The 23820-nt window shown below is 44.4% G+C and overlaps 2 protein-coding genes across 2 annotated transcripts in view; one reads left to right on the top strand and one right to left on the bottom strand.

Moving 5' to 3' along the window:
* The window catches only part of Axdnd1 (axonemal dynein light chain domain containing 1), a 94632-nt gene extending 91377 nt beyond the window's left edge, over nucleotides 1–3255 (top strand). The window contains exons 24-26 of the mRNA XM_021161273.2: nucleotides 374–456; nucleotides 1901–2139; nucleotides 2888–3255. Of these exons, the coding sequence (XP_021016932.1) occupies nucleotides 374–456; nucleotides 1901–2139; nucleotides 2888–2955 (390 nt within the window). The 3' untranslated portion in view covers nucleotides 2956–3255. The remainder of the gene's footprint in view (nucleotides 1–373; nucleotides 457–1900; nucleotides 2140–2887) is intronic.
* A 167-nt stretch (nucleotides 3256–3422) lies between these two features.
* Nphs2 (NPHS2 stomatin family member, podocin) lies at nucleotides 3423–22686 on the bottom strand. Its single transcript, XM_021170747.2, has 9 exons — nucleotides 22329–22686; nucleotides 20309–20412; nucleotides 16223–16295; nucleotides 14359–14441; nucleotides 12626–12829; nucleotides 9923–9978; nucleotides 8582–8660; nucleotides 7425–7717; nucleotides 3423–5195 (listed from the first exon to the last, which is right to left on the bottom strand). Exons 1-8 carry the CDS (start codon nucleotides 22642–22644, stop codon nucleotides 7439–7441), a joined length of 1194 nt encoding a protein of 397 aa, XP_021026406.1. The 5' UTR covers nucleotides 22645–22686; the 3' UTR covers nucleotides 3423–5195; nucleotides 7425–7438.
* Nucleotides 22687–23820: the final 1134 nt, after the last annotated feature.

Genomic DNA, 23820 nt, shown 5'->3' with positions numbered 1-23820 from the left:
GGTTTCTCTGTGTAGCCCTGGCTGTCCTGGAACTCACTCTGTAGACCAGGCTGGCCTTGAACTCAGAAATCTGCCTGCCTCTGCCTCCCAAGTGCTGGGGTGAAAGGCTTGTACCACCACTGCCCAGCTCACATTCTTTTTTGTTAGTTTCTCCTACCTTTTCTTCCCCCACACTAATGTCTTTCCCGCCTACCTGTATGTGATTAATTTGGGATCTGTGCTATCTGATCACAGGCAATGCCTGTAGAGTTTTTGGTGTTCAGATTGTGAGCAATCATCTACTAGATAAATATGAGCAATAGAAATGTTTTAGACAATTCCTGAAGACATAGACCATTAACTGTTCTGTCACCTCACACATTTTCTTTGTCAGAGAGAACCACCTAGTCAAGGTGTAATGGAACCAAAGTATCTTGAAATAATGAATGTAATTGAGCATATGCAGAGGAAGCTAACGTAAGTATAGATGCTATGATGGGAAAGAGGATAAAGACTGTTGGCCAGAGGCTTGGCTAAGAAATCCACACTTCTTAGCTTACCTCTGTCCTGCTTGCTTTGGTCTCACTAGTAGGATGAATATCTGAAAATCATTGGCTAGAGGCAGTGAACTGTACAGCTGTGGTAAGAAAGTCTTCCCTTAGCCCACAGAGATGGGCTAGCTAGTGTGGATATTTATAATGTGTACATATGTCAGGAAGGCATGCAGAGCCATCCAAGTCAGTGTATCTGTGGAAGGTGACTTAAGGAAAAAAAATGGAACTGGGAAAGAGTAATGTACTTGAGAAAGAATGTCCTATAACCCAGAGTTGGGAGTACAATACAGTCAAGATGGCTGACAAATATGAGAAGACTCTCTCATACAGATATGACACATACCCTACACTTAATGTTTGTTACATTTACTTTGTGTGAATGTATGTATGTGTATGTCAATGTATGTATATGTATCTGTGTGTATATGTATGTGTGTTTGTGTATGTATATGTCTGTGTATTAAATGGTATCTGTGTGTCTTTGTATGTGTGTGTTTGTGTGTATATATGCCTATGTGTGTGTATTGGTATTTGTGTGTCTATGTGTGTGTGTATCTGTGTGTCTATGTATGTGTGCATGTGTGTATATGTATTCATGTATATGTATTTGTGTGTGTAAGTGTATACATATGTAAGTTTGTGTCTAGGTGTGTGTATATGTGTGTATGTATGTGTCTGCATGTATCTGTGTGTATGTATGTGTGTATATGTGTGTGTATGTCTGTGTGTATCTGCGTGTATGTGTGTATCATGTTTGTGTGTATATGTGAGTATGTATATATGTATGTCTGTGCCTGTGTGTCTGTATATATGTGTATCTGTGCGTGTATGTGTGCTGCATGTGGAGATCAAAGGGTAGCTTCCAGAAATCAGTTCTCTCTTCTGCCATGTGGAATTAACTCAAGGTTGTCAGGCTTGGCAGCAAGTCCTTAGGTCACTGAACCCTCTCACCAGTGCTATCATGTACTTTCATAAGTAGAGAGTGTATCTCAAACTGGTTTTCTAGATTATCAATTCCAGTTTTAGAGGTGTTAGAAAAGAAGGTACATTCTTGAGTTTAGTTTGTTGAGTTCTATTAATTATGTGAAGCTAAAATCAACTACTGATGAGGGTTCTCTGACTATTGAATTCTCTGGGAATTTCAAATATATCAAAGTCCAATCTCACTTAGAAATGAGAACTATGGTATACTCTGATGTGTGTGGAGTAGCTCCTAGGCCTCAGGTCTCCATTTGTCACTGATGCCCCACTTCCCATGTCTGCATACTTCAGATAGGCACATCTTCTTTCACATGAGTCTCTGTGGGAAGGAAGGATCCCTTCTCACCACTCTCTGTTGTTGTTTCCTTGGACTTCATCCACACCAGAGAGATGGACACCAGAGCCAGGAAGGCAGAGGAGAGGTTTGATGAGGTGAACGAGCAGCTTCATCACAGCCTCATAAAAAACAGAAACCTGGAGAAGGAGCTAGAAGAATTTGTGAAGACAACCTTAATGGGCTCACAAGTGAAGACAGAAGATGCCAAAGAGAACCGGGAGGACCGTGGGGGAAAGGATGATGATGAACAACAACAAACACAAATGTCCCCAACATCTGCCAAGAAAGGTGAGGCTCGTTTTTGCATTTTTATGAAAAAAATTTGGCTGCACCACAAATATTTTAAAAGAGTATGAGTATTTTACATTTATTCATGCGTTGTACAGAAGCCACACACACACACACACACACAAGTTTTACAAGGAGATTGATAGAGGATGAGACTTAACATCAGCATCTGGCCTTTACATGTGCACAGTGATCATCCCCATAATGCATGCACCACACATGTACATATATTGCACATAAACATATACCACATACACACACATACACAATACAGCAAGCAAACACTGGTGACCGTGTAGAGATGACACCCAGCCCCCACAGCTGAATCAACCTCTGTAACTTTCCCCTCATGCTTAGTCACCTTTTAACATCTCTGAGAGCAGGCTTGATGGCCAGAGGTCTCCTGTCCTCATCCCAGGGGTACATCTCATAGAGCCTGTGTGTTCAGGAGGCTAGAGATAGAGGGTAAGAGACAGCAGAGAGGTGCAGGAATGAGCAGATGAGGATACTAAAGACTAACTCTGCTTGAATAGTCTCTTCTTTGTTCCTTGCTGCATAAGCCTTTATCTTAGAACCATGAAATCAAAGTAATTAACTGGCCACACATAATTCTAAATAACCAATTTAGTCATTAATTGGACTTACTCAGGCCAAATATCACTTTAAAACTTTTTTTTTGAAGTTAAAAGCCTTTAGTCCTTAGAGGATACCAGTCACTAACCTATTCTAATCATTTCTGTCTTTTTAGAAGCACAGCCCACAGACAGTTCTGAAGCACCTGAAGATCAGAATAAACTTAAGCCCAAACCCAAATAGCCTCCCTAGAGAGTGGGGCTCTCGGTGCCTGTGTCCCTGAAGACACCTGAGTATTGCTGAGCTGTAGCATTGGCAACACAGCTCACACGGATGGACTCGCATAGCAACAGACATTAGGAAAGCCATGCCATCCAGCCAAGAAAATTTCTCTCAAGAGGCATGGCAGAAGCCATAGGAAGTCAGTATATGAGTTTACTTGCTAGATTAAAAACCGCTTATGAGAAAGGATGCTGGCTGGCCTCTTCAGTTGCTTTCCCGAGATCTCTGTTAAAAGTGTTCATTTCTATGAAGAAAATAATGCTGTAGACTCAGCTCAGGAAGGAAGGAAGGAAGGAAGGAAGGAAGGAAGGAAGGAAGGAAGGGAGGGAGGGAGGGAGGGAGGGAGGGAGGGAGGGAGGAGCTTGGCAGAGAGGACACTCTTCTGATCTCTCTGACCTTCCTGATAATCCTCTAACTAGGTAGGGGGAACACTGATAATCCCATCTCTTAGAAAATGAGACAGAGTCCCAGGAGGGGTATCAGTCCTCCTGAGCCCACAGGCCTGATGGGTGTCAGCATCCCTAGCTGGCTGAGTTTTGTATATACTGTGTTCCCAGCCATGACTCCCAAGGCTTCTGTGTTGCTGGAGACTCACCAGAGTCTCATCTGCCCTTTTCATGTCCCCAATGCTGTCCAGGCATGGAAGTAGGTCTGTCCTATAGAATATAAGCTGGGAATGACAAATGGATGTTATGGCTGTCACTCTGCAGGGCTCCTCCCTACTCAGTGCTTCTGACCTGATTGGGTTTGTGTATCTCTCTGGCTCCAGTGGTCACTGGAAAGATTGCTACATTCGTTTTGGTTCCACATGGCTAGTGTTCCTTTGACTGTCTCTCCTAGACTTTAAACCCTTGCCTGATCTTTCAGATCAGAAAACCACTAACTCCAGAGTTCCTAGCTTTATGTTGGATCCCTGGTCAGTCTTGAGGGATGGGTTCAACATTGCTTACGAGTTACCTATGCCAACTGGACAGAGTCAATCACACTTTGTGCTCATAGGAAAGGCAACATGAAATTCTTCAGGCAGTTGGATATGCTCATGACCCAACTGGTAGCCACAGCTAAAGCTCTTGCTTATAGCTTCCACCTGCCTGCTAGATCATAGCCCTGCTTCCTGCCTCCAAAAGACATTCCTCAATGACAATGGCTTTTTGATTTTGTACAATTATAGAATACTTTTTATTGATTTTCTACTCCATAGGAATGAGTGGCACTCTCATATAAATTAGCATATCCCATCGGTGAGCACAAGAGCCTTGTCCTGCAGAATGTGACAAATCATATCAACTACATCAGGTAGAAAGTACTGTCTCTAACTTCCATGTCTACTGCTACCCTACTTATAATGATGTTTGGTATCCAGAACTTTATTAGTTGGTTGTAAGTCACAGAAACCCACTTTTACAGGATAATTTATTGGAAGAATTTGGGGGAGCTCAGAGTATTGAAATCTTTAAAAGCCAAGCTGGGACTAAATAATGACCAAGCACCTTTGGAAGATCTCTAGTGCTTTACCATGTCACTTCAGTGTTACTATGAAACAAAATCTAAGCATTTCTTTCTTCTTTGTCTTAGTCTGCCAAGGTCCCAGGTTCCCAAGAGACAGAAAGTCTCTCATGGTCATAGATCACACCATGGATATACTAAGGGTACTGTTCTAGTTTCCTTTCTGTTGTGATAAAACACTGACCAAAAGCAACTTATGTGGAGGATGGTGGAGTAGGGCTAATTTCAACTTGCACTCCTGTTTCAGAGTCCATCCTTGAGAGAAGTTAGGGCAGGAAGCCAAGCAAGAACTGGAAGCAGAGACCATGAAGGAGTGCTGCTTGCTGGCTCACTCACAGGCTTATGCTCAGCTAGCTTTCTTTAATAGCAAAGGACCACCTGCCTAGGGAATAGTGCCATCCACAGCAGACAGTGCAATCAAGTCAACCCCCACAGATACACACACCCATCAATCTGATCTGAGCCATCCCTCAGCTCAGACCCCCTTCTTGGGTAACTGGGTAAAGTTGACAGCTAAAGCTAAGAAGGCAGATGTTTTGTGAGAAGTTTCACAGTCTTTCAGACCTTGCTGTACTTTCTTGAATCTCTTAAGCAATGTTGAGAGAACTCTTTGTTTTCCATCTCTGGCATCGGGCTATTGAGGCCACTTGTGTAAAGGAAGGCAGACAGATGGGCAGACACATCCACTTTCATCTCTAGGAGAGAAGAAACTGATTAGGCTGCCTTGTGGCTATGAGAAATAATTGAGAAAAACAATTTATCAGGAAGATTTTTTTTTTGGTCACATGGTTTCAATCCAAGGCCAGCTGATCTATCTGGGGTCGAGGTGAAACAGACTATCATGGTAGTAGGGTCATAGGGTAGAAACTGTTCATCTTGTGGTGAATAGGGAACAGAGAATAACTGGAAGAAGCCAGAGACAAAATGAACTCTTCAAAAGCATTACATCTATCCACTTCCTCCATCTAGGCTTAACCTTCCCTAATTCACCACTTCCCAGTAGAAATGGAAGTTGGTTTGTGTTACCTGTCACAGAAGTCAAATGCAGAAGCAAGATGAATCATAAAACTGTATTTTATTCAGTGAGCAAGCAACCAGAGATGCAGCAGATTAGCATCTCAGACCATCATCATCACAATCTCCAGCAGATGATATAGGGAGAGGTGGAGATGTTAGGGCCAGAGGCAGCCAGCCAGTTATGCCAGACTCAGTCTTGCCCCTCTGGTCAAGAGATCAGCCACATTTTTTGAGACATGCGATGATGTCTGTCTTCCTATCATTCTTTGTATTTTCCCCTCTTTGTGTAGATGTTTGGGCCCATATACTTATGGAAACTCTAGGTCAAGTTAGTTTCTGTTGGTATCAACAGTGTTCTCGTCCAGGAGCACCTAAGCTATGGAAGGTGATTAACTTGGAACAAACCATTAGCAGTGTATGCTAAGCTACCAGTGAAGAGTCCTTTCAACAATGTTGAGTACAGATGTGTCTTTGTATTACAGAGTATGACAGTGCCCATATCTGTCCTTTCTGTGCCCTATCATTCCCTACTGTCGGTAGTAACTCTTCTACCCAAGAGATCTGTATCCCATAAGGAATATGACCCAGACCCATATCCCTGGTTGATTATCAGCATAACTTCTTACCAGTAAGAGAGTTCTCTAGCACATACTTGTATAGATTGTAGTATAGTGTACATGACAGCAAGCAATTAAGACTTGGTATGAAAAATTCTGCAAAACGACAGTTATGAAGTAGCAATGAAAATAACCTTATGGTTGGGGTCATAACAACATGAGAATCTGTGTTAAAGGATCACAGCATCAGGAAGCTTGAGAAGTACTGGTCTAGGCTTTAATTACTTTTTGGAACACTGACACAAGTGACTCCATTTTTGTTGTTGGCTTTGAGACAGGGTATTGCTATGTAGATGTGAAGGTTAGTTTTGTTTGTCAACTTGACACAACCTAGAATAACCCCAGAAGAGACTAATGAGGGATTATCTACATTAGGTTATCCTGTGGGCATGTCTGCAGAGAGACTGTTTTCAATTTAATTAATGTGGGAAGATCCAGCCCATGATAGGTGGCAGCACTCCCTAGGCAGGGGAGCCCTGAACTGGATGAGTGGGTAAACTGAGCTGAACTCAGACAACTAAGATCCACGTAGTCATTGCTTTCTGCATTTGACTACGACGTGACCAGCTGCTTCAGGTTCTTGCCTGCATGAAGTGACTTAAGAGTTACTTCGAGTTCCTGCCTTAACTTCTCTGCAGTGATGGACTGTCACCTGGAATTGTGCCCTAAAATAAACTCTTTCTCCTTTAAGTTTCTTGTAGCTGGAATATTTTAATCATAAAGACAAAAATGAAACCAGAGCAGAATTGGTACTGAGGAAGTGGGGTTGTTGCCCCAACGTGCTTGACCACAGGGCTTTTATGCCTTGGGACTACTTTCTGAGAGTTTGGAATTTTAGGCTGGAAAAGTTGTTAACAGCCAGCAACATAGCTAAGTGGGCTGTTTCAGTGGGAGTTTGGACGAATACAGACAGGGGAGATGCCTGTGTCCTAAGCCCTGATAGGCACTCACAGAAAAGGCTGGAGGATCCACAAAGGCCTTGCTGAAGGAGCCAGGAAACATGCAGTAGAAGGTATTTGAACTAAGTCTTCAGAAATCATAATTGGACCACATGTCAATTTAAAATTCTAAATCTCTTTCCTGTAATTAATATGATGAGACAACCTACTTGTGTGGTTGACTATCTTCTCTGCCACTGTCATTTCACTGTGTTTTCATGCGTGTAACCATCTTGTGACATTATACATTCTAAAGGCATTCTATTTGGCAACCAAACAAGTGCAGGGTGGGGGTGGGGGACACCAAATGCCTCTCTCAGGGATGTGGCTTTATATGGCAGATTCACACTACCTTTGCCCATTTGCCTATAACATAGGAGAGTCCTTCTTTTTGGGATTTAGTGGTTCAACTGGTTTGGAGGAACTTGGGTAGTTGATGCTCCCTTGTGCTCTGTTGCCGGGAGAGGGCAAAAGGCTTAGCATGTCAAATGGCAAAGGCAAAACCACAGTGGCTGGCTTCTCTGTGGACAGTGACTGAAGAGTGTGTAAGTATCGAAGCTGGACAGCAGCTGGGGTGCCCGACAGAATCTCAGCCGCCATCCTCAGGGACTCTGAAGCAGCCTTTTCCCCTTCTGCAGCAATCACCTACAGAACACACATGAAGAAACTCAACCTGATCGTGCTGCATCATTGCACGGGGGCCTTAAGTGCCTGCCTTCTGGAGTGACCGACCCAGCAAGCAGGTACCACACATCTACTCAGGCTTTGTTAAATTCAGGCAATAGACTCAGCCTCTCCCCGATGCATTGTAAGGCAGCAGGGAGCAGTTTACACTAGCAATCAAAATGTAAGGTGGGTTTAAATGCAGGTCCTAAAGAGCATAGATGGAGTTTAGGGGTACTGCTAATGTGTGGTGGGCTTGAAAACTTAGAGGATCCTGTTTGTTGAGTGAAGGATAAGTCTCAGAGTCCCAGGGACAGACATGGGATTATAACTTGGTCAAAAAGAATGGGTAAAGCACTTCAGATCAGATCTCAGCACCATCACAGATGCCCACTGTGCTCAACACTGGGCACAGATAGCTGGTTCAGAGATCTAGATCTAAGTGTGCCTTGAAGGCTACCTTTCTCCCTGGCTCTTAAAGGTTTTTGTTATTAATTCTTCTATGAGGTTACAGACTTTTTCTTCATTGACTCAGTTATTTGAGAGGAATCTGCCTCTCTTCATCCCTTTATTAGGGATGACGGGGCCTTGGTTATCCAGGGCCAATCCCAGGACCAGAGAGGAAGGATAGCAGGGAGAGAGGGTAAAAGCAGAAGAGGAGAGGGCATGTTAGCAGAAAATTTGGGAAGAGGTTGAGGTACTACACAGTCAGTCATGTGAACACACTATCAACAGCGGTGGAAACACAGCCGGATTCCACTCAGTCTTAGACCAGTGTGGACGACTGGGTTCTTGAATGTTCTTCAAAGGCATAGGCATAGGATGGAGTGCTCAAGAATGGCTCACCCGCACTTTGGCCTGTCTTTGTGCCTCAGCTTCCACCGCCAGAGAGTGCTGAAGCCCAGCTGGCAGCCTCACATCCTTACTAGAAAAGAAGACAGTTAATCTTAGGTGTGCACCCTGACCTTAGCAGCCAGGGCGTTCTCACAGACTTGCCCCTGTCTACAGTTGTTTCACAAATAGCAATTTTTAATATAAAGATTTATTGTCTATGTGCATGGGTATTTTGCCTATGCATATATATGCACATCACATATATGCCTATCACCCTTGGAGGCCAGAAGAAGGCAATTGGAGTGAGAGATGGTTGTGAAATGACTGACTGGTGCTAAGAGTTGAACTCAGGTTCCTCTGGAAGAGTAGACTTTTTTTTTTTTTTTCCTAAATCCTTGAGCCATCTCTGCAGCCCTGAATAGCAAATTCTGAATGAATGGATAAAGCTGTCCCTAGAGTTCTGACATGGGAGGTAGTCATGGAAGAGCACATCTGGGGTCAGTGCCCCAAGTGCAGGTGGGGCCACTATGGAGACTGCTTGGGGCCGGGCTATTCTAATTACATAGGCCATAGTTTATGTTCAAGATTTGTGGTCATCTTTCTCACTTAAAACCTCACATAAATCCAAACTATTAAATCTGGATAATGAAAAACAACTTTGAAGAGCCATATGATTAAAAACAAAGATCTGAAGAATTCATCTAAGTTTATAAAAGGATATTGATTTCGAGAGAAGGATTGAGCAAATGAGAACTATTCTCGTGTCTGCATAAAAAAAAACAAAGAAGTAAAATCTCATCACAGCACTTTCCATTACAACCCTGAAGTCGTTTTTACACTGAGGAATGTAGAGACACAGTTTTGTTATGGCCATACAATGGGAAAATATTTGACTATAAAATGGAATGAAATACTGGTGCGTGCCACACCACAGGTCAACCTTGACAATTTATGCTAAGTGAAAGGAAACCAGACCAAAGTCTTTAGGCTATGACTCCATTTCTGTGAAGTGTCCAGAATAAGAGGCAAATCCGCTGAAGGGAAACTCAGGGTGAGGTGAGGGGTTGGAGAGTTCTTGCTGATGGGTTTTGGGGGTGTGTGTGATATACATGTGAAGTTAGACACTCTGGATAAAACCACTGAGCTATACAAAAACCATGGTTAAAATGCTAAGTTTGACAGGAAAAAGACTCCTTACTACATAATTAGAAACCATGGGATAGTTTGCTTAAATGTCGTAGCGGTTGTATCTTGGCTATGAGATGACAAGTCAATTTTCTCTAATATCAATGTGGATGCAGTATTTGAAATGATTTTTAAAATATTGTTCTTACTGATTATTTTCCTACCTACATTTCAGTTCTCTCCACTTTGATGCCCCAAATACAGGTCACTGCATCTAAGGCAACCTGTGGAGAAAAGGGTGGAAATGCCAATGAGACCTGCGTCCCCCAGGGGGCAATAAGATCCCCATCTATTCTCCCCACACACACACACACCCCTACCTCTGTGCACCACAGGCCATTGTTCTGTCCTCAGGACATGCCCTTTCATAGGACACTGCTTTTCAATGTCACAGTGCCTGGCCAGAGACGCTGAACTTGCACAGTGCTGTTAAATAACCACTGTGGAGCTAAAGGACACGTAGGAACCTGAGTAACAGCTCCCAAAGATGCTTATGTCCCTAGGACCCGTGGCTGTTTCTGGGAGAACTTTTAGGATGTGATTTAGGATGCAATTAAAATCCAAGGGTCTTGAGGGACATAGTCAAAAGACTCTGGAAGACAAGGTGATGTGATGGAGGAAGCACGGGGTTGGTGCTCTGTGAAGGCTGGGACCGGAAGGCAGAGGAGGGATGCAGGTGACATAGAGGCTCAGAAGGTTGTGGGTTCTAGCTCAGCCTCCACAAGGACTCTGCCAAGCTCATGCCTGGTCTTGAGCCCAGCAAAGATGATTCTGCACTCTGGTCTTCCGGACGGCAAGAGTAGAGTAAGCTCATGCTGTTTTGAGCCACCAGGCTTGGGGGAAATTTACTACATGAGTGATAGGGAATTAGTACAGATGGTACTTTTTTTTTCAGTTTGTTTTAAAATGCACACCTTAAATAACCTATACCCCTAGGTTCAGATCCTGCCACATGGCTATCATTTTTAGGATACTTCCACTTCCTTAATACTGATGGTATCAGATTCCTCCTGCTTCTTAGTCTTCTGTGCCCTACATGACTGAAGTTGGAAATGGAACTAGAGGGAAAAACCTATGGGGTTCTGGAAATGGGTGAAGGGCAGGGCAGGGCTTAGAGCCCTCCATGGTGGCCCGGACTCCTTTCAAACTAAGCTTCTAATAATTTCTGACTGGCTAAATACTAATTTCAGTGCATTGCAAGTCTTAAGGACCAACCAGTTTGAGAGAGCAGGTGTGAGTAAGAAATATTGAGAGACACATCATACATGAGGTGGCGTTGTAATGAACAACTAAGATTTGTCCTGTAGGGAGAAGGAAAAGAGCTCCAGACAGAGGAAACAGCTTAAGAGGAAATTGGAGGGAGAGAAAGCACTGTTGCATGCTGGGTTAATGCTAAGCCAGTAGGAGTTTGAAGTTCAATAAAGGGTGTAGGGTGCGAGGCTACAGCAGTTGAGCCATTTCTTGATCATTCAGCACCATGCCAAGTTCATGGAATACATAATATGGGGAGACAGATGGATAAATGCTTAAATCATAACTCATTGCAACAAAATTGAGCTTAGACATCAGTGGCCTGGCCTTTAGCCCTCAGAGGTGAGGGATGAACAAGAAAGAGGCTGAAAGGGACAGTGGGGAGCATGCCAAGTGGCTCTGTGTCAGGGTGGGGCTCCTGCCTGCCACTCATCTTTGTGTCTTTCTAGCTTCAATGTACTCTCCAGCTCCTGTACCTAACCGCAGAACACGGATACTAGTTATTGGTAACACTTAGACAAGCCACAAATATTGGACACTGCATTTTGTTTTCTCTGGTTAGTGACTGCTCAGGTTCTATAAACCAGTTACTGCCGGTGCCATTGGTCCTTGTGGCTCCTCCAGTTCACATCATTCTTCCTAGCCGCCTTCCAACCCAAGTTTAGTGTCCCCAATGCTTCAGTGCTGAGTTGGGTCCCTAGTGGTAACTGCCACCTGACTGGCCAGCTGCCTGCAGCCCTGCTTTGCTCTCTTAGTATCTCTTGCCACTTCCTTGCTAATCGAGGCATCTACTCAGGCTGTAGATGAGATTGCAAAGCCTAAGGACTCAGTAAGGCTGCTTAGAAGGGATTTTCCTCTCTCTCTCTCTCTCTCTCTCTCTCTCTCTCTCTCTCTCTCTCTCTCTCTCTCTGTGTGTGTGTGTGTGTGCATGAGTGCACAGGTGCCCATGTTTGTGAATGTGAAATCCCAAAGTCTATGCTGAGTGTCTTTCTCTATTCTCCACTTTATTTCCTGAGATAGGGTCTCCCATTAAACTGGAAACCCATCAACCAACTCGGCCAGAGAGCCCCAGGGTCTTCCTGACTCTGCCTTCCCATGCTAGGTTGCATTGCAGGATCCAGACTCAGGTCCTCACACTTCCACAATGAGCACTTTACTCACTGGACCATTTCTCCAGGGGAGGTTTTTACTTTTATTCCCTCCTTTAATTCTAAATCAATTAAGTATAGACAGTTGGGCAGCTAATGATGAAAGGGTAGGCAATGTCTGGCCTCGGAAAGTCTGACTTGAGTTCCCCACTCTTTACCTTTGGGCATACTATGATTATTTTTCCAGCTAGAGTCAGCATCTGGGAACCATCCTTGTGCATTGCCATGAGTCCTCCTGCCCTTCCCACTCATGACTGCTTCCAACACTCATACTAAGCTGGTATTTCACAGTGTGCTGAAGGTCATTGAGGAGTGACCTTAGGGAAGGGGTGGAAGTAATATCTGCACCCCAGGCCAATGATGTCACTGACTGACTGAGTCCCCAAGGAATGGCATCTCAAATGGCTAAATGCCTGCCTTGCACATAGCAAGTTTAACAAATGACCATTCCTCATTAAACTCATCTCAGTACCTTTACATCTTGGGCAATGCTCTTCCTTTCCAGGAGAATTTCAGTGAGGGATCGATGTGCCAAGAGGCGCTTCATGGTGGTTTGCACCAGGAACTGGATGGCTTTGGACACATGGGCTAGACTGCTTAGAAGAAGAGAGGCATTTTCCATGCGGTAGTAGCAGACAGCGTCTATCTCCATTATAAACATATCTTTGGTTACCACCTAAGTGAAAAAAAAAATTGAATGCAGGCTGGATTCCTATGTGCAAGAGCAGAACTAAATGCACTTAAGGTGTATTTTCTAGGAGTAAGATTATAGCATAAAAGACAAAGGAGTAATGGAAGATTGATTCTGTATTCAAAATAGACATTTTTTTAATGCATGGAGATTTTATCAAGCATAGTAATGACTCAGGCATGATGGTGCTTGCCTCTGGGAGAAGAGAAAGAGGGAGGAAAAGTGAGCATGCTTTAAGGGAATCTATTTATATTTACCAGAAGAAAGAATAGGAAAGACCTTTAAACAAGGTGATAAAGAAATATGGATGTTGCTCAACATCACTAATCATTAGGAATATGCCAATCATTTTACGCCTGTTAGGAAGGTTGCCATTAAGAAAATGTAACAGGGGCTGGAGAGATGGCCCAGCCTTTAAAGCTTAGGCTCACAACCAAACTCCAGGAAAATATACCAGCAATGGGGAAAGAAAGTGCCAGGTTCTGAAAAGAATGTGGCAAAGCTGAAACCCATCACTGCAGTGGGATGTTATGGGGCAGCACTGTAGGATGCAGCTACCCAACAGCGTGGCTCCCCCAAAACTTAAAACTACACAGTTTCATGTGTTGACCATCTGCATATCTTCCAGTTCGTCATGTACATTCTTCAGAGAGATGTCTAATCTAGCCTACAGTAGCCTGTGTTCTCCTGAACAACAGAACCAATAGTGTGCATGTGTGTAGAGCTAGATGCTTTTTAAAGGATTAGCTCATGTGATTATGGAAGCTGGTAAGGCCAAATTCTTGAGTCTGGAGACCCAGGAAAGCATTTATATTGCCTCCTGGAAGAAACCTTTCTCCTCCTCATGCCAAAGTCGGTTCTTTAAAACCTTCAACTGACTGAATAAAGCACACGCACAGTATTAAGGGTAAGCGAATCTATTAAAAGTTTGCTGATTTAAATATTAATCTAATCCCCCACATACCTGCACAACATCCAGATTTGTTTAACTAAGTATCGGCCAAATAACTAAGGCCTAGCTTAACCTAGTTGCTACACAAGATTGACTACTATTAATTCCTCTGTTCATTTTATTAAGTTAGATGGTGGCTTTTGCTGTTTGTGTTGATCTGAATGAACTCCCTCTATATCCTATATATTAAACTCTTTTTTTTTTTTTTTTTAGGTTTTTCGAGACAGGGTTTCTCTGTATAGCCCTGGCTGTCCTGGCACTCACTTTGTAGACCAGGCTGGCCTCGAACTCAGAAATCCGCCTGCCTCTGCCTCCCGAGTGCTGGGATTAAAGGCGTGCGCCACCACGCCCGGCTTTATATTAAACTCTTACAAATTATTTGAAAATATGTTTTCCCATTGAATAGGCCGCCTTTCACTCTGTTGGTTGTCTACTTTGGTAATTACGCTTTTAATTCTGATATAGTCCTCATCTCTGCTTTTGAGCATAGTCGCTTTGCCTTGGGATTGACTTGGATGGTAGATCATGGAAATGTCAAGAGAAATGCACTGTGTTAGCTTACCTCATGGAAAGGTATTTCCAAGGTCTGGAGACGGAGGTCAACCTTGTGATAGGTGTCCAGGCAGGGTAAAAAAAAGAACAGGCCTACAAAAGGGCGGGAGGGAAGGACCATGTGAACAACAAGTGTCAAGGCTGCTAGAGATGAGCTTTTCAGAGCCAGGCTGCATTGCTGGCTTAGCCTGTATTACCCAGAGACCACTGGGCACCTTCCTTGTAACTAAAGTATTGTCCTGTAATTCATATTGGACTGGGGATGGTTCTGAAGGTAAAGAGGAGGATACATTGTTAAAACTAAGTGCAGCATATCAGGTATAAACATAGATTATTTCAGAAAACTAGACCACCTGGTCACTTTAGGATCATATTGACCCTTCCAGATCTCTTACATGTCTCTCTCCACTAGACTCAATCTCTATAAATTCATATGCATGAATGTTAATCTTAATGTGTCTTAGAGCCTTTTAGGTACTGTCTAAAGTTGTTTTACTCTGTGAATGTACAGGTTCATCAATTTAGAGCTGAAGACCTCCATTTGTTATTTTTGAGAACACCCCAGGATCCCAGAGTAGCAATATCGAGGCAGCAGCTTTGGGTGGGCCAGTTAGTCCTCACTTACCCCAGATGGTATACATACACCATATGCAGCATCTGTAGATTGGTTCCCTGAAAGTTTCCTAAAGCCCACTGGATGATTTGGTGGTGGTTTGTATAAGAATGCCCCCTCCATAAGCTCATAGATTTAAATGCTTAGTCACTAGGGGGTCTTGCTATTTGAAAGGATTAGAAGAATTAAGAGGTGTGGCCTTTGGGAGGATATGTGTCTACTGCTTCAGTGTCTGTCTGTCTGCCATGCTCCCCACCATGATGATAGTGGTCTATGCCTCACAACTATAAGCAAGCCCCAACTAAACGTCCTCTTTTATGAGAGTTGTCTTGGTCATGGTGTCTCTTCTCAGCAGCAACAGAACAGTGACTAAGACAGGGACCCTTCAAGAGACACAGCTTTGTGGAAACTAGTGCCAGCTCATAGTACCAAGGGTGTATGAGGGAACAGCCAGTTAGAACCTTTTCTCAGCCCCAAGAGAAGGTTCCTGACAAGCAGGGGCATAGCAAGTCTGGTTTTATTTTGTGTGGACTTGTATATTGGGTCCCTGAAACTCTGACATATGAGTTTCCTAGACTGGTCTCCACTTTTAACTTGTTCTTACAGGCATGGCTGAGAACTCAGACCCTCTCCGTACATGTATAATGGGATTTCACTCTTTCTTATGCCTTCTTGGCTGTCTTGTATCTCAAAATGCAAGCGACTAGACTTCTCAAACTAACCATACTCCTATCTATATGCCCTGGAGTCTGGCTGGACCTACTGTGGGTTTTCAGATCCTAGAAATCAAGAATGCTTTATTCCTCTTGTCCCTGGTAATTAGTTTACTGTCTGGAACACTAGGATCCAGTCTGTGCCTCCTCTCCCAACTAAATAGATATTTGTTAGTAGATGATGAATTTTGCTTTGAGCTCCATGACTTAATTTGATCAACTAGCTTGGATTTTCTCTGAGAAATCATAGGATTCTGACTACACACACTATACTCAGACCAAGGGTCTGAGGCTGACTTGCCGTGTCAACTAGGGAACCCTGGGCCTTCTCCACACATCATTTCTCTTAGCCACCTGTGACCTATAAATAATGCTTTCTGATAATTTCACAACAACCTGCCCTATAATTAACAGGTTAAATTACAAATATATTGAATCAAATAACTTAATAAAATCTAATATATAGATTATAACTATGCATGGATTAAAGAAATCATAAACTCATGGAATAGGATAAGATTTTAAAAAGCATAGAGGATAATTCTTACCAGGACCTTTGGCTCTTCCAGGAAGCAGATGTCCCAGTCGGAATATGATTACTCTTTCATACTCTTGCACAACCTAAAGGGAAATGAAATGCCTTCAAATGATTTCAAAGTGGGTGGGGGTGGGGTGGGGGTGGGGTGAGGGTGGGGGGAAAGGCTTCAAAAAACCTTTGCATGAGCGTGATTCTAAGTTACAGAAATCTTTTGTTAGCCAGCTGTGGTGGTGCATGCCTTTAATGCCAGCACTTGGGAGACAGAGGCAGAGGCAGGCAGATCATTGTGAGTTTGAGGCCAGCCTGGTCTCCATAGTGAGTTCCAGGACAGCCAGGACTATCAGAAACTCTATCTCAAAACAAAGCAAAGCAAAGCAAAACAAAACAAAAGAAAAAAGAACAAAACATCCTTTGAGAACTAAGAACAAGGCTAGGCATGGTGGTTCATACCAAATAGCACTTGGGGGAGGCAGAGGCAGAGGCAGGAGGGACACCTGTGTGGTCCATTTCACCTATCACAGATTCCAGGACAGCCAGTGTTACACAAACGTTGTCTCAAAAAGTGGATAGGAGCTGGAGAGACTGCCCAATGCACAGTATAGTAAGAAGCCAAATTTGAACACATAGAAGCCATATAAAGCTGGACAAAGTAGTACATGTCTACCACACAAGTGCTCCTGCAGTGAGCGGGGAGACCCAGGAAGCCCAGGAAGCCTGTGGGCCAGCAAGCCTGATGTACACAGCCAAACAACAAGAGAGCCATCTCAAACAGGTGGAAGGGAAGAAGACCTGAGGTTCTCCTCTGACCTCCTCTCTACACCGAGGCAAGTGGTTTCCCCCATCTGATCCACTCATCCACACATAGACACAGACAATGGATTTCTATTAACATTTAACAGTCTAAAATCTGTGCACAGTTACGTGTAGATACCAGTGAGACAGAACATTGGCTGTGTTAATGAAACTGTGATATGAAACAATTGTATGCCAACAAATTAGTTTAGAGAGACATGAACTACCCAAACTGACTCAAGAAGATGGAGAACTGAAGGCATACAAATCCTACATTAATTTAAACTTCCTGCTGCCAGGGATATAAATTGGCCCCCTCTTATGGAAAACAGTATGAGTATTTTTAAAAAATAAAAAAAAAATCCTATCACTAGTAATCCATCAGAAAATATATATAAAGTAAATGAAGTTAGTATTTTTTTTGAGACAGGGTCTCACTATGTAGTCCTGGATAGTCTAGAACTTGCTATCTAGACCAGAGTGGCCTTGAACTCACAGAGATCCTCCCGCCTCTTCCAACAAGAGCTGGGCTGGAAGTCACTGTCTTGATGAAATACACAGCTGCATGTTCATTGCAGCATTATTAACGATAGCCAAGATAAGCCAAGTGAAGACGCAGATACCACAAGAAAACTACACAACCATCTTTCTTATGAGAATACATGCAAAACACTCCTAAACAAAACCAGTAGCCTAAATCCAGTAACATATCAAAAGATTTTACATTATGACCGTGTGTGTGTGGGGGGGGGGGGGGGGGGAGGGAGGGGGGAGGGGGGGGGGGGGGGGGGGGAAGAGAGAGAAAAAAAAAAAAAGAGAGAGAGAGGGGGGAGAGAGAGAGAGAGAGAATAAGTGAATGTGGAAGCCATAGGACAAAGGACAATCTTGGCTGTTGTTATTCAGTCACCATCCATTTTGTTTTTAATCGTTTCTCATTGGCCCAGAGCTCACCAAGCTAGGCTAGATGAAGAAGTCACCCGGCTTCATGTCCGTGCTGGCTAGTTTTATATCTATTCCATATAAGCCAGGGTCATTTGGGAAAAGGAAACTTCCACTGAGAAAATGCCCTTAGTGTATTGGCCTGTATACAAGCTTGAGGGACATTTTCTTCATTGATGATGTGGGAGGGTCCAGCTCACGGTGGGCAGTGCTACTCCTGGACTGGTGCTATAAGTCAGGAGCTATAAGAAAGCAGACTGAGCAAGCTACAGGAGCAAGCCAGTAAGCAGCACTCCTCCAAGGCCTCTGCATCAGCTCCTGCCTCCAGGTTCCTGCTCTGTTGGAGGACTGTCCTGACTGCCTTCACAGATGCACTGTGATGTGGAAGCCTAGGCCAGACTAAACTCTCTCCTCCCAGCTTGCTTTTGTTCATGATGTCTCATCATAGCATTAGAAAACCCAACTAGTGCTAGGGAGAAGTGCAGGTGTACACTATGGTGCCTGTTTTTGTTTGTTTGTTTGTTTGTTTGTTTGTTAGTGTGGGCTCTGTGCAGCAATCTCAGGTCTGCCCACTTGGGTAGTAGGCACTTCAGCAACTGACCTCTCGCAGCAGCCCCCCCCCCCCAGTTGGATTTTAAACATCCTAAAATGAACAAACATAGTACATCCTATCAGTATAGAATGAAGACCAGAGCCGGGCGTGGTGGCGCACGCCTTTAATCCCAGCACTCGGGAGGCAGAGGCAGGCGGATTTCTGAGTTCGAGGCCAGCCTGGTCTACAGAGTGAGTTCCAGGACAGCCAGGGCTATACAGAGAAACCCTGTCTCAAAAAACCAAAACAAAAAACAAAAACAAAAACAAACAAACAAAAAGAATAAAGACCAGATACCATGTGAAAAATTCAATCGACAAAAAAAAAAAAAAAGTCATATGGCGCAAGTCAATGCAGTCTAGTGGGGAATGTAGGGGAAGGGGTTTGTCAACGCCACTGGCTGCTGTGAGGACTATGAGCAACAGCAGCCCTAACTGCATCTGTGTCTGACTGTAACCTCACTCTTCCCTGGCAGCGTTAGCCAATGTAGAAAGATGAAGGGTGGGCGTGCCGGGGCCCAACCATCTCTGCCCAGTATGGCAGTCCTATGAGGCAAACTTTGTTTTAGGGTTCCCTTTTAATTAGGGCATGGCTATTTTTTTAATTGACTCTCTGAAGGTTACTTTATATTTTGTGTCCTTTTTTATTAGATATTTTCTTTATTTACATTTCAAATGTTATCCCCTTTCCTAGTTTCCCCTCCAAAAATCTCCTATCCTCTCCTCCTGCTCCCCAACCCACACACTTCCACTTCCTGGCCCTGGCATTCCACTATACCGGGGCATAGAACCTTCACAGGACCAAGGGCCTCTCCTCCCATTGATGACCAACTAGGCCAACCTCTGCTACATATGCAGCTAGAGTCATGAGTCCCACCATGTGTTTTCTTTGATTGGTGGTTTAGTCCCAGGGAGCTCTGAGGGTACTGGTTAATTCATATTGTTGTTCTTCCTATGGGGCTGCAAACCCCTTCAGCTCCTTGGGTCCTTTCTCTAGCTCCTTCATTGGGGACCCTGTGCTCAGTCCAATGGATGGCTGTGAGCATCCACTTCAGGCATGGCTATTTAAGAGCTGCACCACACACCATCTGGGGCTCTTTCCAATGCTTCCACTTCTTCTATCCCAAGTATCATTAAAGAAATCCCCTGACGATTCTTGCTCTCTAGTCTCTAAATCCCTTGGGCTTCTAGTTTCAGCATGTGCTCTCTGAGCAGATCCAGATCTTCATTCACTACTGGGATTAGTATACAAAACACCTGTGGACCAAAGATATTCGTCCTCCTGGTCTGTAGAAGCTGCCTGAGCCGGTTACCTGTAGTGTGAAAGTAGATGATCTGATCCAAGATGCTCTTGTGTCGTCGAGCATGGATACACTAAGAAGCTCCTGAAGGCCCTCTTAGTCTAACAGGGATGGTGTGTGTGTCTGTGTATGTGTGTTCCCTTATACACCAAGAGACAAACACAAACACACATACACACACACACACACACACACACACACGATTTGCATATCGTCCTAGCCATGACAGAAGACATACACCAACCTTCTGCCTGTGGGAAGTGTAAAAGTGATAGCAGAGAGTACCTAGGAGCAGGGCAGGGAATGGCAGGTTGGCAGAATGAAAAAGGCTTCATGGTTACATTGAGCCCGGTCTTGAAGGAAGAAGTGCTCTCTTGGAAGTTAGGTAAGTGTCAAACACAGACCGAGAATGGCCCAGTTTGTTCTGTAAGAGACAACAGAAAACCATCTCATGGGTTCATGTAGAAACTCACCTTTATGCAAAACCAGATGGAAAAAGGGAACGTCATGATGATGAAGATCAGGGAGGCGAGGACAAGAAGCCACTCACAGGCCCCTAATCCAGAGGGCTTGGTGCCTAGGGAAACAATGTCGTTGAGACATCACACGAACTGGGCAGCATTCGTCAGTTTAGTGCTTAGTATTAGAGTCAGAGCTGTCTAGAGACATGTCTGGAAAAATTGGAATGAGCCAGCATCCAAATGATCAGAGTTCCAAGGTCTGGAGTGTTGTGAAGGACTGTGTGGGCCAATGGGAGGTGTAATAAACTGGACAGGTAAGGAAATTTGGGGGACTGGAAGGCCAGGGAAACCAGTTGGTTCCAGTTCCAGTTCTAGTTCCACTCACTTCAAAAGTCCATGGATGACTTTTAGGCATGGCTCAGGACCTTTTGAAAACCCAGTTTCCTCACCTATCTAATGGGCTGCTGGCTGATTGCAATTTCATGATAGCTAGCTCATGAGCGTATCTGATACATCAGTTCAAGGGTGAAATGGCATATTCATATAAAGATGCCAGCTCGGGCTTGACATGTCTGAGTTTTTACTGTGGGAAGTGTCTACAAGTTCCTGGTACTGCCTGCCATGTCTGACTTTGTTCCTTTAGAGTCTCTTTATTTAATGGATTAAGGTGTTCTGCAGTCTTTGGAAGTCACCTATTTTGCATAATATTAGGCTGTATCTGTAAAAAGATGACATGGACCTTGGGGTGCTTCACATCCATGCTGCTTGGGTTCAATGCCAGACTCTTCCGAGAACATCTAGGATCTCAGGGCTGGGTTGGGACAGTTAAGGTGACCCACTGTTTGGACAGGGAACCTGCTTTTCTATCTTTTTAGCATTAACAAGACCACTGTGTAGGCTGCCTCCCCACGCCCTACTATTAATCCCATTCCTCTATTAAGTTCTGCCAATGCAAGCAAGCTATTTAATTTCTCAGAGCATCGTCTCTCATCTGTGATATGTAACTAAATAACTCAAAAACAGAACACTCAGTGTGTGCCTGCCACATAGAAAGGGCTACCCAAGTGGGGCTCCCTCACTTGCCTACTTCCCTGCTGTGATCTGATACATCTCAACTTGCATTTCTATAGCATTGAACCCAATGGCCTCTCCTAAGGACCAGAGGGGTATCCAGCAAAAAGTGAGAGCTGCAGGATGCATTTAAACTGCAGGTGTCCACAAATAATAGCTATGATCCAACGTATATTGCATTGCTGGTAATTAGGAAATGTTAACTCTCCATGTAGCCACCAGACAGCAGCAGAATATGCTGTCCCTTACGCTCCTCAAACAGCTGCTAGCCTTTAATTTGGGCATAGTGACTTTCTTCTTACATCTTTATGAAAAGGACTGGAGGTAGAGACCCTTTTCCCCATAAGCATTATGGCACCCACAGAGGTAAAGGGGACACCTTTCTTCATATCCTCTACTGTGATACAAGAGTGTTCTTTTTTAGCTTGCAAGGATTTAGCTGAGATTGTGCAAAAGTGCGTTGGAAGGTTTATTTTATTCCCACATCTACCCTATGAAGGCTAGGCTCAAATTTAAACTCAGGTCTGGCTCCTTGACTTGGCTCTGCTGCCTTTGAGGTTTTGTTGGGCTGGTTCGGGGAAGTCATTCCAAAGAAAGGTTAAAATAGTCTTAGACTTAAGACTGATGGGCGAGGACGAGGGAAGAGGAGGCACAAGGTGGTTGCTCAGAGCCATCATATAAAGTGCTGTGTCCACAGGTCCATGATCATAATTGCATGTTGACTGGACTCGGTCGTAGACAACTCTCTCTTCCAACTTCATTGGTGGCTTGGGACAAAGTATTAGCTGATGTTGCTATTTGTATTTCAGCTGATGCACTTTGATCTTCATCACTAAGTAACTGCATAGCTCATGCCTTCTCTTCCCCACCATGGTCCCACCGCAAGCCTGGCTACTCACTGCACTTGTCTGACATCTCTCGCCTACCCTCCATACCTTCTCATCGGATCTACCTTCCATACCTTCCTCTGGTCGCTCGCTCTCCAGCAGCGCCACCACTTCCGTGCCCTCCTCACCAGGGTCCCGAACCTCGTCCACGTCCACTACGGTGGCAGTGGCGGTGGCGGCTGGAGCTTGGGGCTCCCCTCGGGTGGCAGCAGGAGCTCGGGGCTCCCCTCGGGTCGCCGTCCGTCCGGTGCTCTGCCGCTCTGCTCCAGCATCCGGGCGTGCGCGGCCTCTGCTGCCCCTCCCGGCCTTTGCCTTCTTGTCATCCCTAGATGAGGACCTGCCACTTCTCCCGTGGGCCTCTCGGGAAGAGCTCCGCGCCCTGCTGTCCATTCTCAATGCCACGGTGCAACCCCGGAGCCAGCTGCTGGCAGAGTCGCAGCCCCAGCTTTCTGAGCGGCTGGGGAGGGACCCCAAGGCCCTAAGGACCTTGGTGCCTGGAGGGAGGTGCGGAGGGCGGGGCCTGAGGTGGCCATACCCACACCTAACCAAACTGCTGTTCCTTCTTGGGTCTGGATGGTCTCAGAGGACCTGAATGGGAGATTCTTGGTGCCAGTGCACCCACACCCGGTTGCTTTGAGAAAGACCACAGCAGGTTCTGCTTAGGTGGCTAACAGTGTGTGAAACAGAACACGCGGCACTAGGGGGTCTGTTTTCTGTGTTTAGAAAGGTTCACTTTCTTTTTCAGGTTCTGTTTCCATGCTTTCTTAAAAGCTGGAGTTCAGGGTTTTCAAAATTCATCTGCCACACTGCTTCCAAGTTGCAAACCCAGGGGCTGCCTCACCCTTCTCTGGGGGAACTTGACGTGTCCTTGGGGTTCTCTGTCACTGTTTCTGCTTGAAACAGAAGTGTGTCTAGATAACTTTTAAAGCAAAGTTCACAATTTTACTCCAATAGTTGGAGTCCAAGGTGATAGGTTCATTTACTCTTTGGTTTCGATATTGATTTCACACATGCCATCTTTCCTCTCAAAAACCGTATTTAGAAAACTTCAGTGATGAGAGCCTGAAATAAATCGATCTTGAGAACTACTGTTTTCTCTCATGTGTTCTAGATAGCCAAGGGAATGCAATAAAAATTTAGTAGCCGAGTAACTTGAAAATACAATTCTGACCCTGAGTTTTAATCTTCTAAAAGAAAAATATTTTATGTATGGGTGTTTTGACTGCATATATGTTTGTGTACCTTGTGCATACCTGGTGCCTATAGAGGCCACGGGACATCAGATCCCCTGGAACCAAAGTTACAGACCACTGTGTGGATGCTGGAAATCAAACCTGGGTCCCCTGGAACAGCAACTGTGCTCTTAACTGCTGATACATCTATCCAGCTCTTGACACTGAGTCTGTCATAAGTTGCATGAGGGGGCAAACATTTAAGAAGTCTGGTTCAGTTAATACTTCCCATCTAGGAGAGCACACTGAGAAAAGTTCTGGAGCTGCCTTTTGGCTCACAGAGAGACAAGAACTTTGATTTTTCTTCTCCATATCTAAAGCAACATAAGCACCT

This window comes from Mus caroli, chromosome 1, assembly GCF_900094665.2.
Source record: "Mus caroli chromosome 1, CAROLI_EIJ_v1.1, whole genome shotgun sequence".
NCBI lineage: Eukaryota > Metazoa > Chordata > Mammalia > Rodentia > Muridae > Mus > Mus caroli.
Note: the sequence above shows the minus strand (reverse complement) of the source record. Positions and strands in the feature narration are given on the sequence as shown.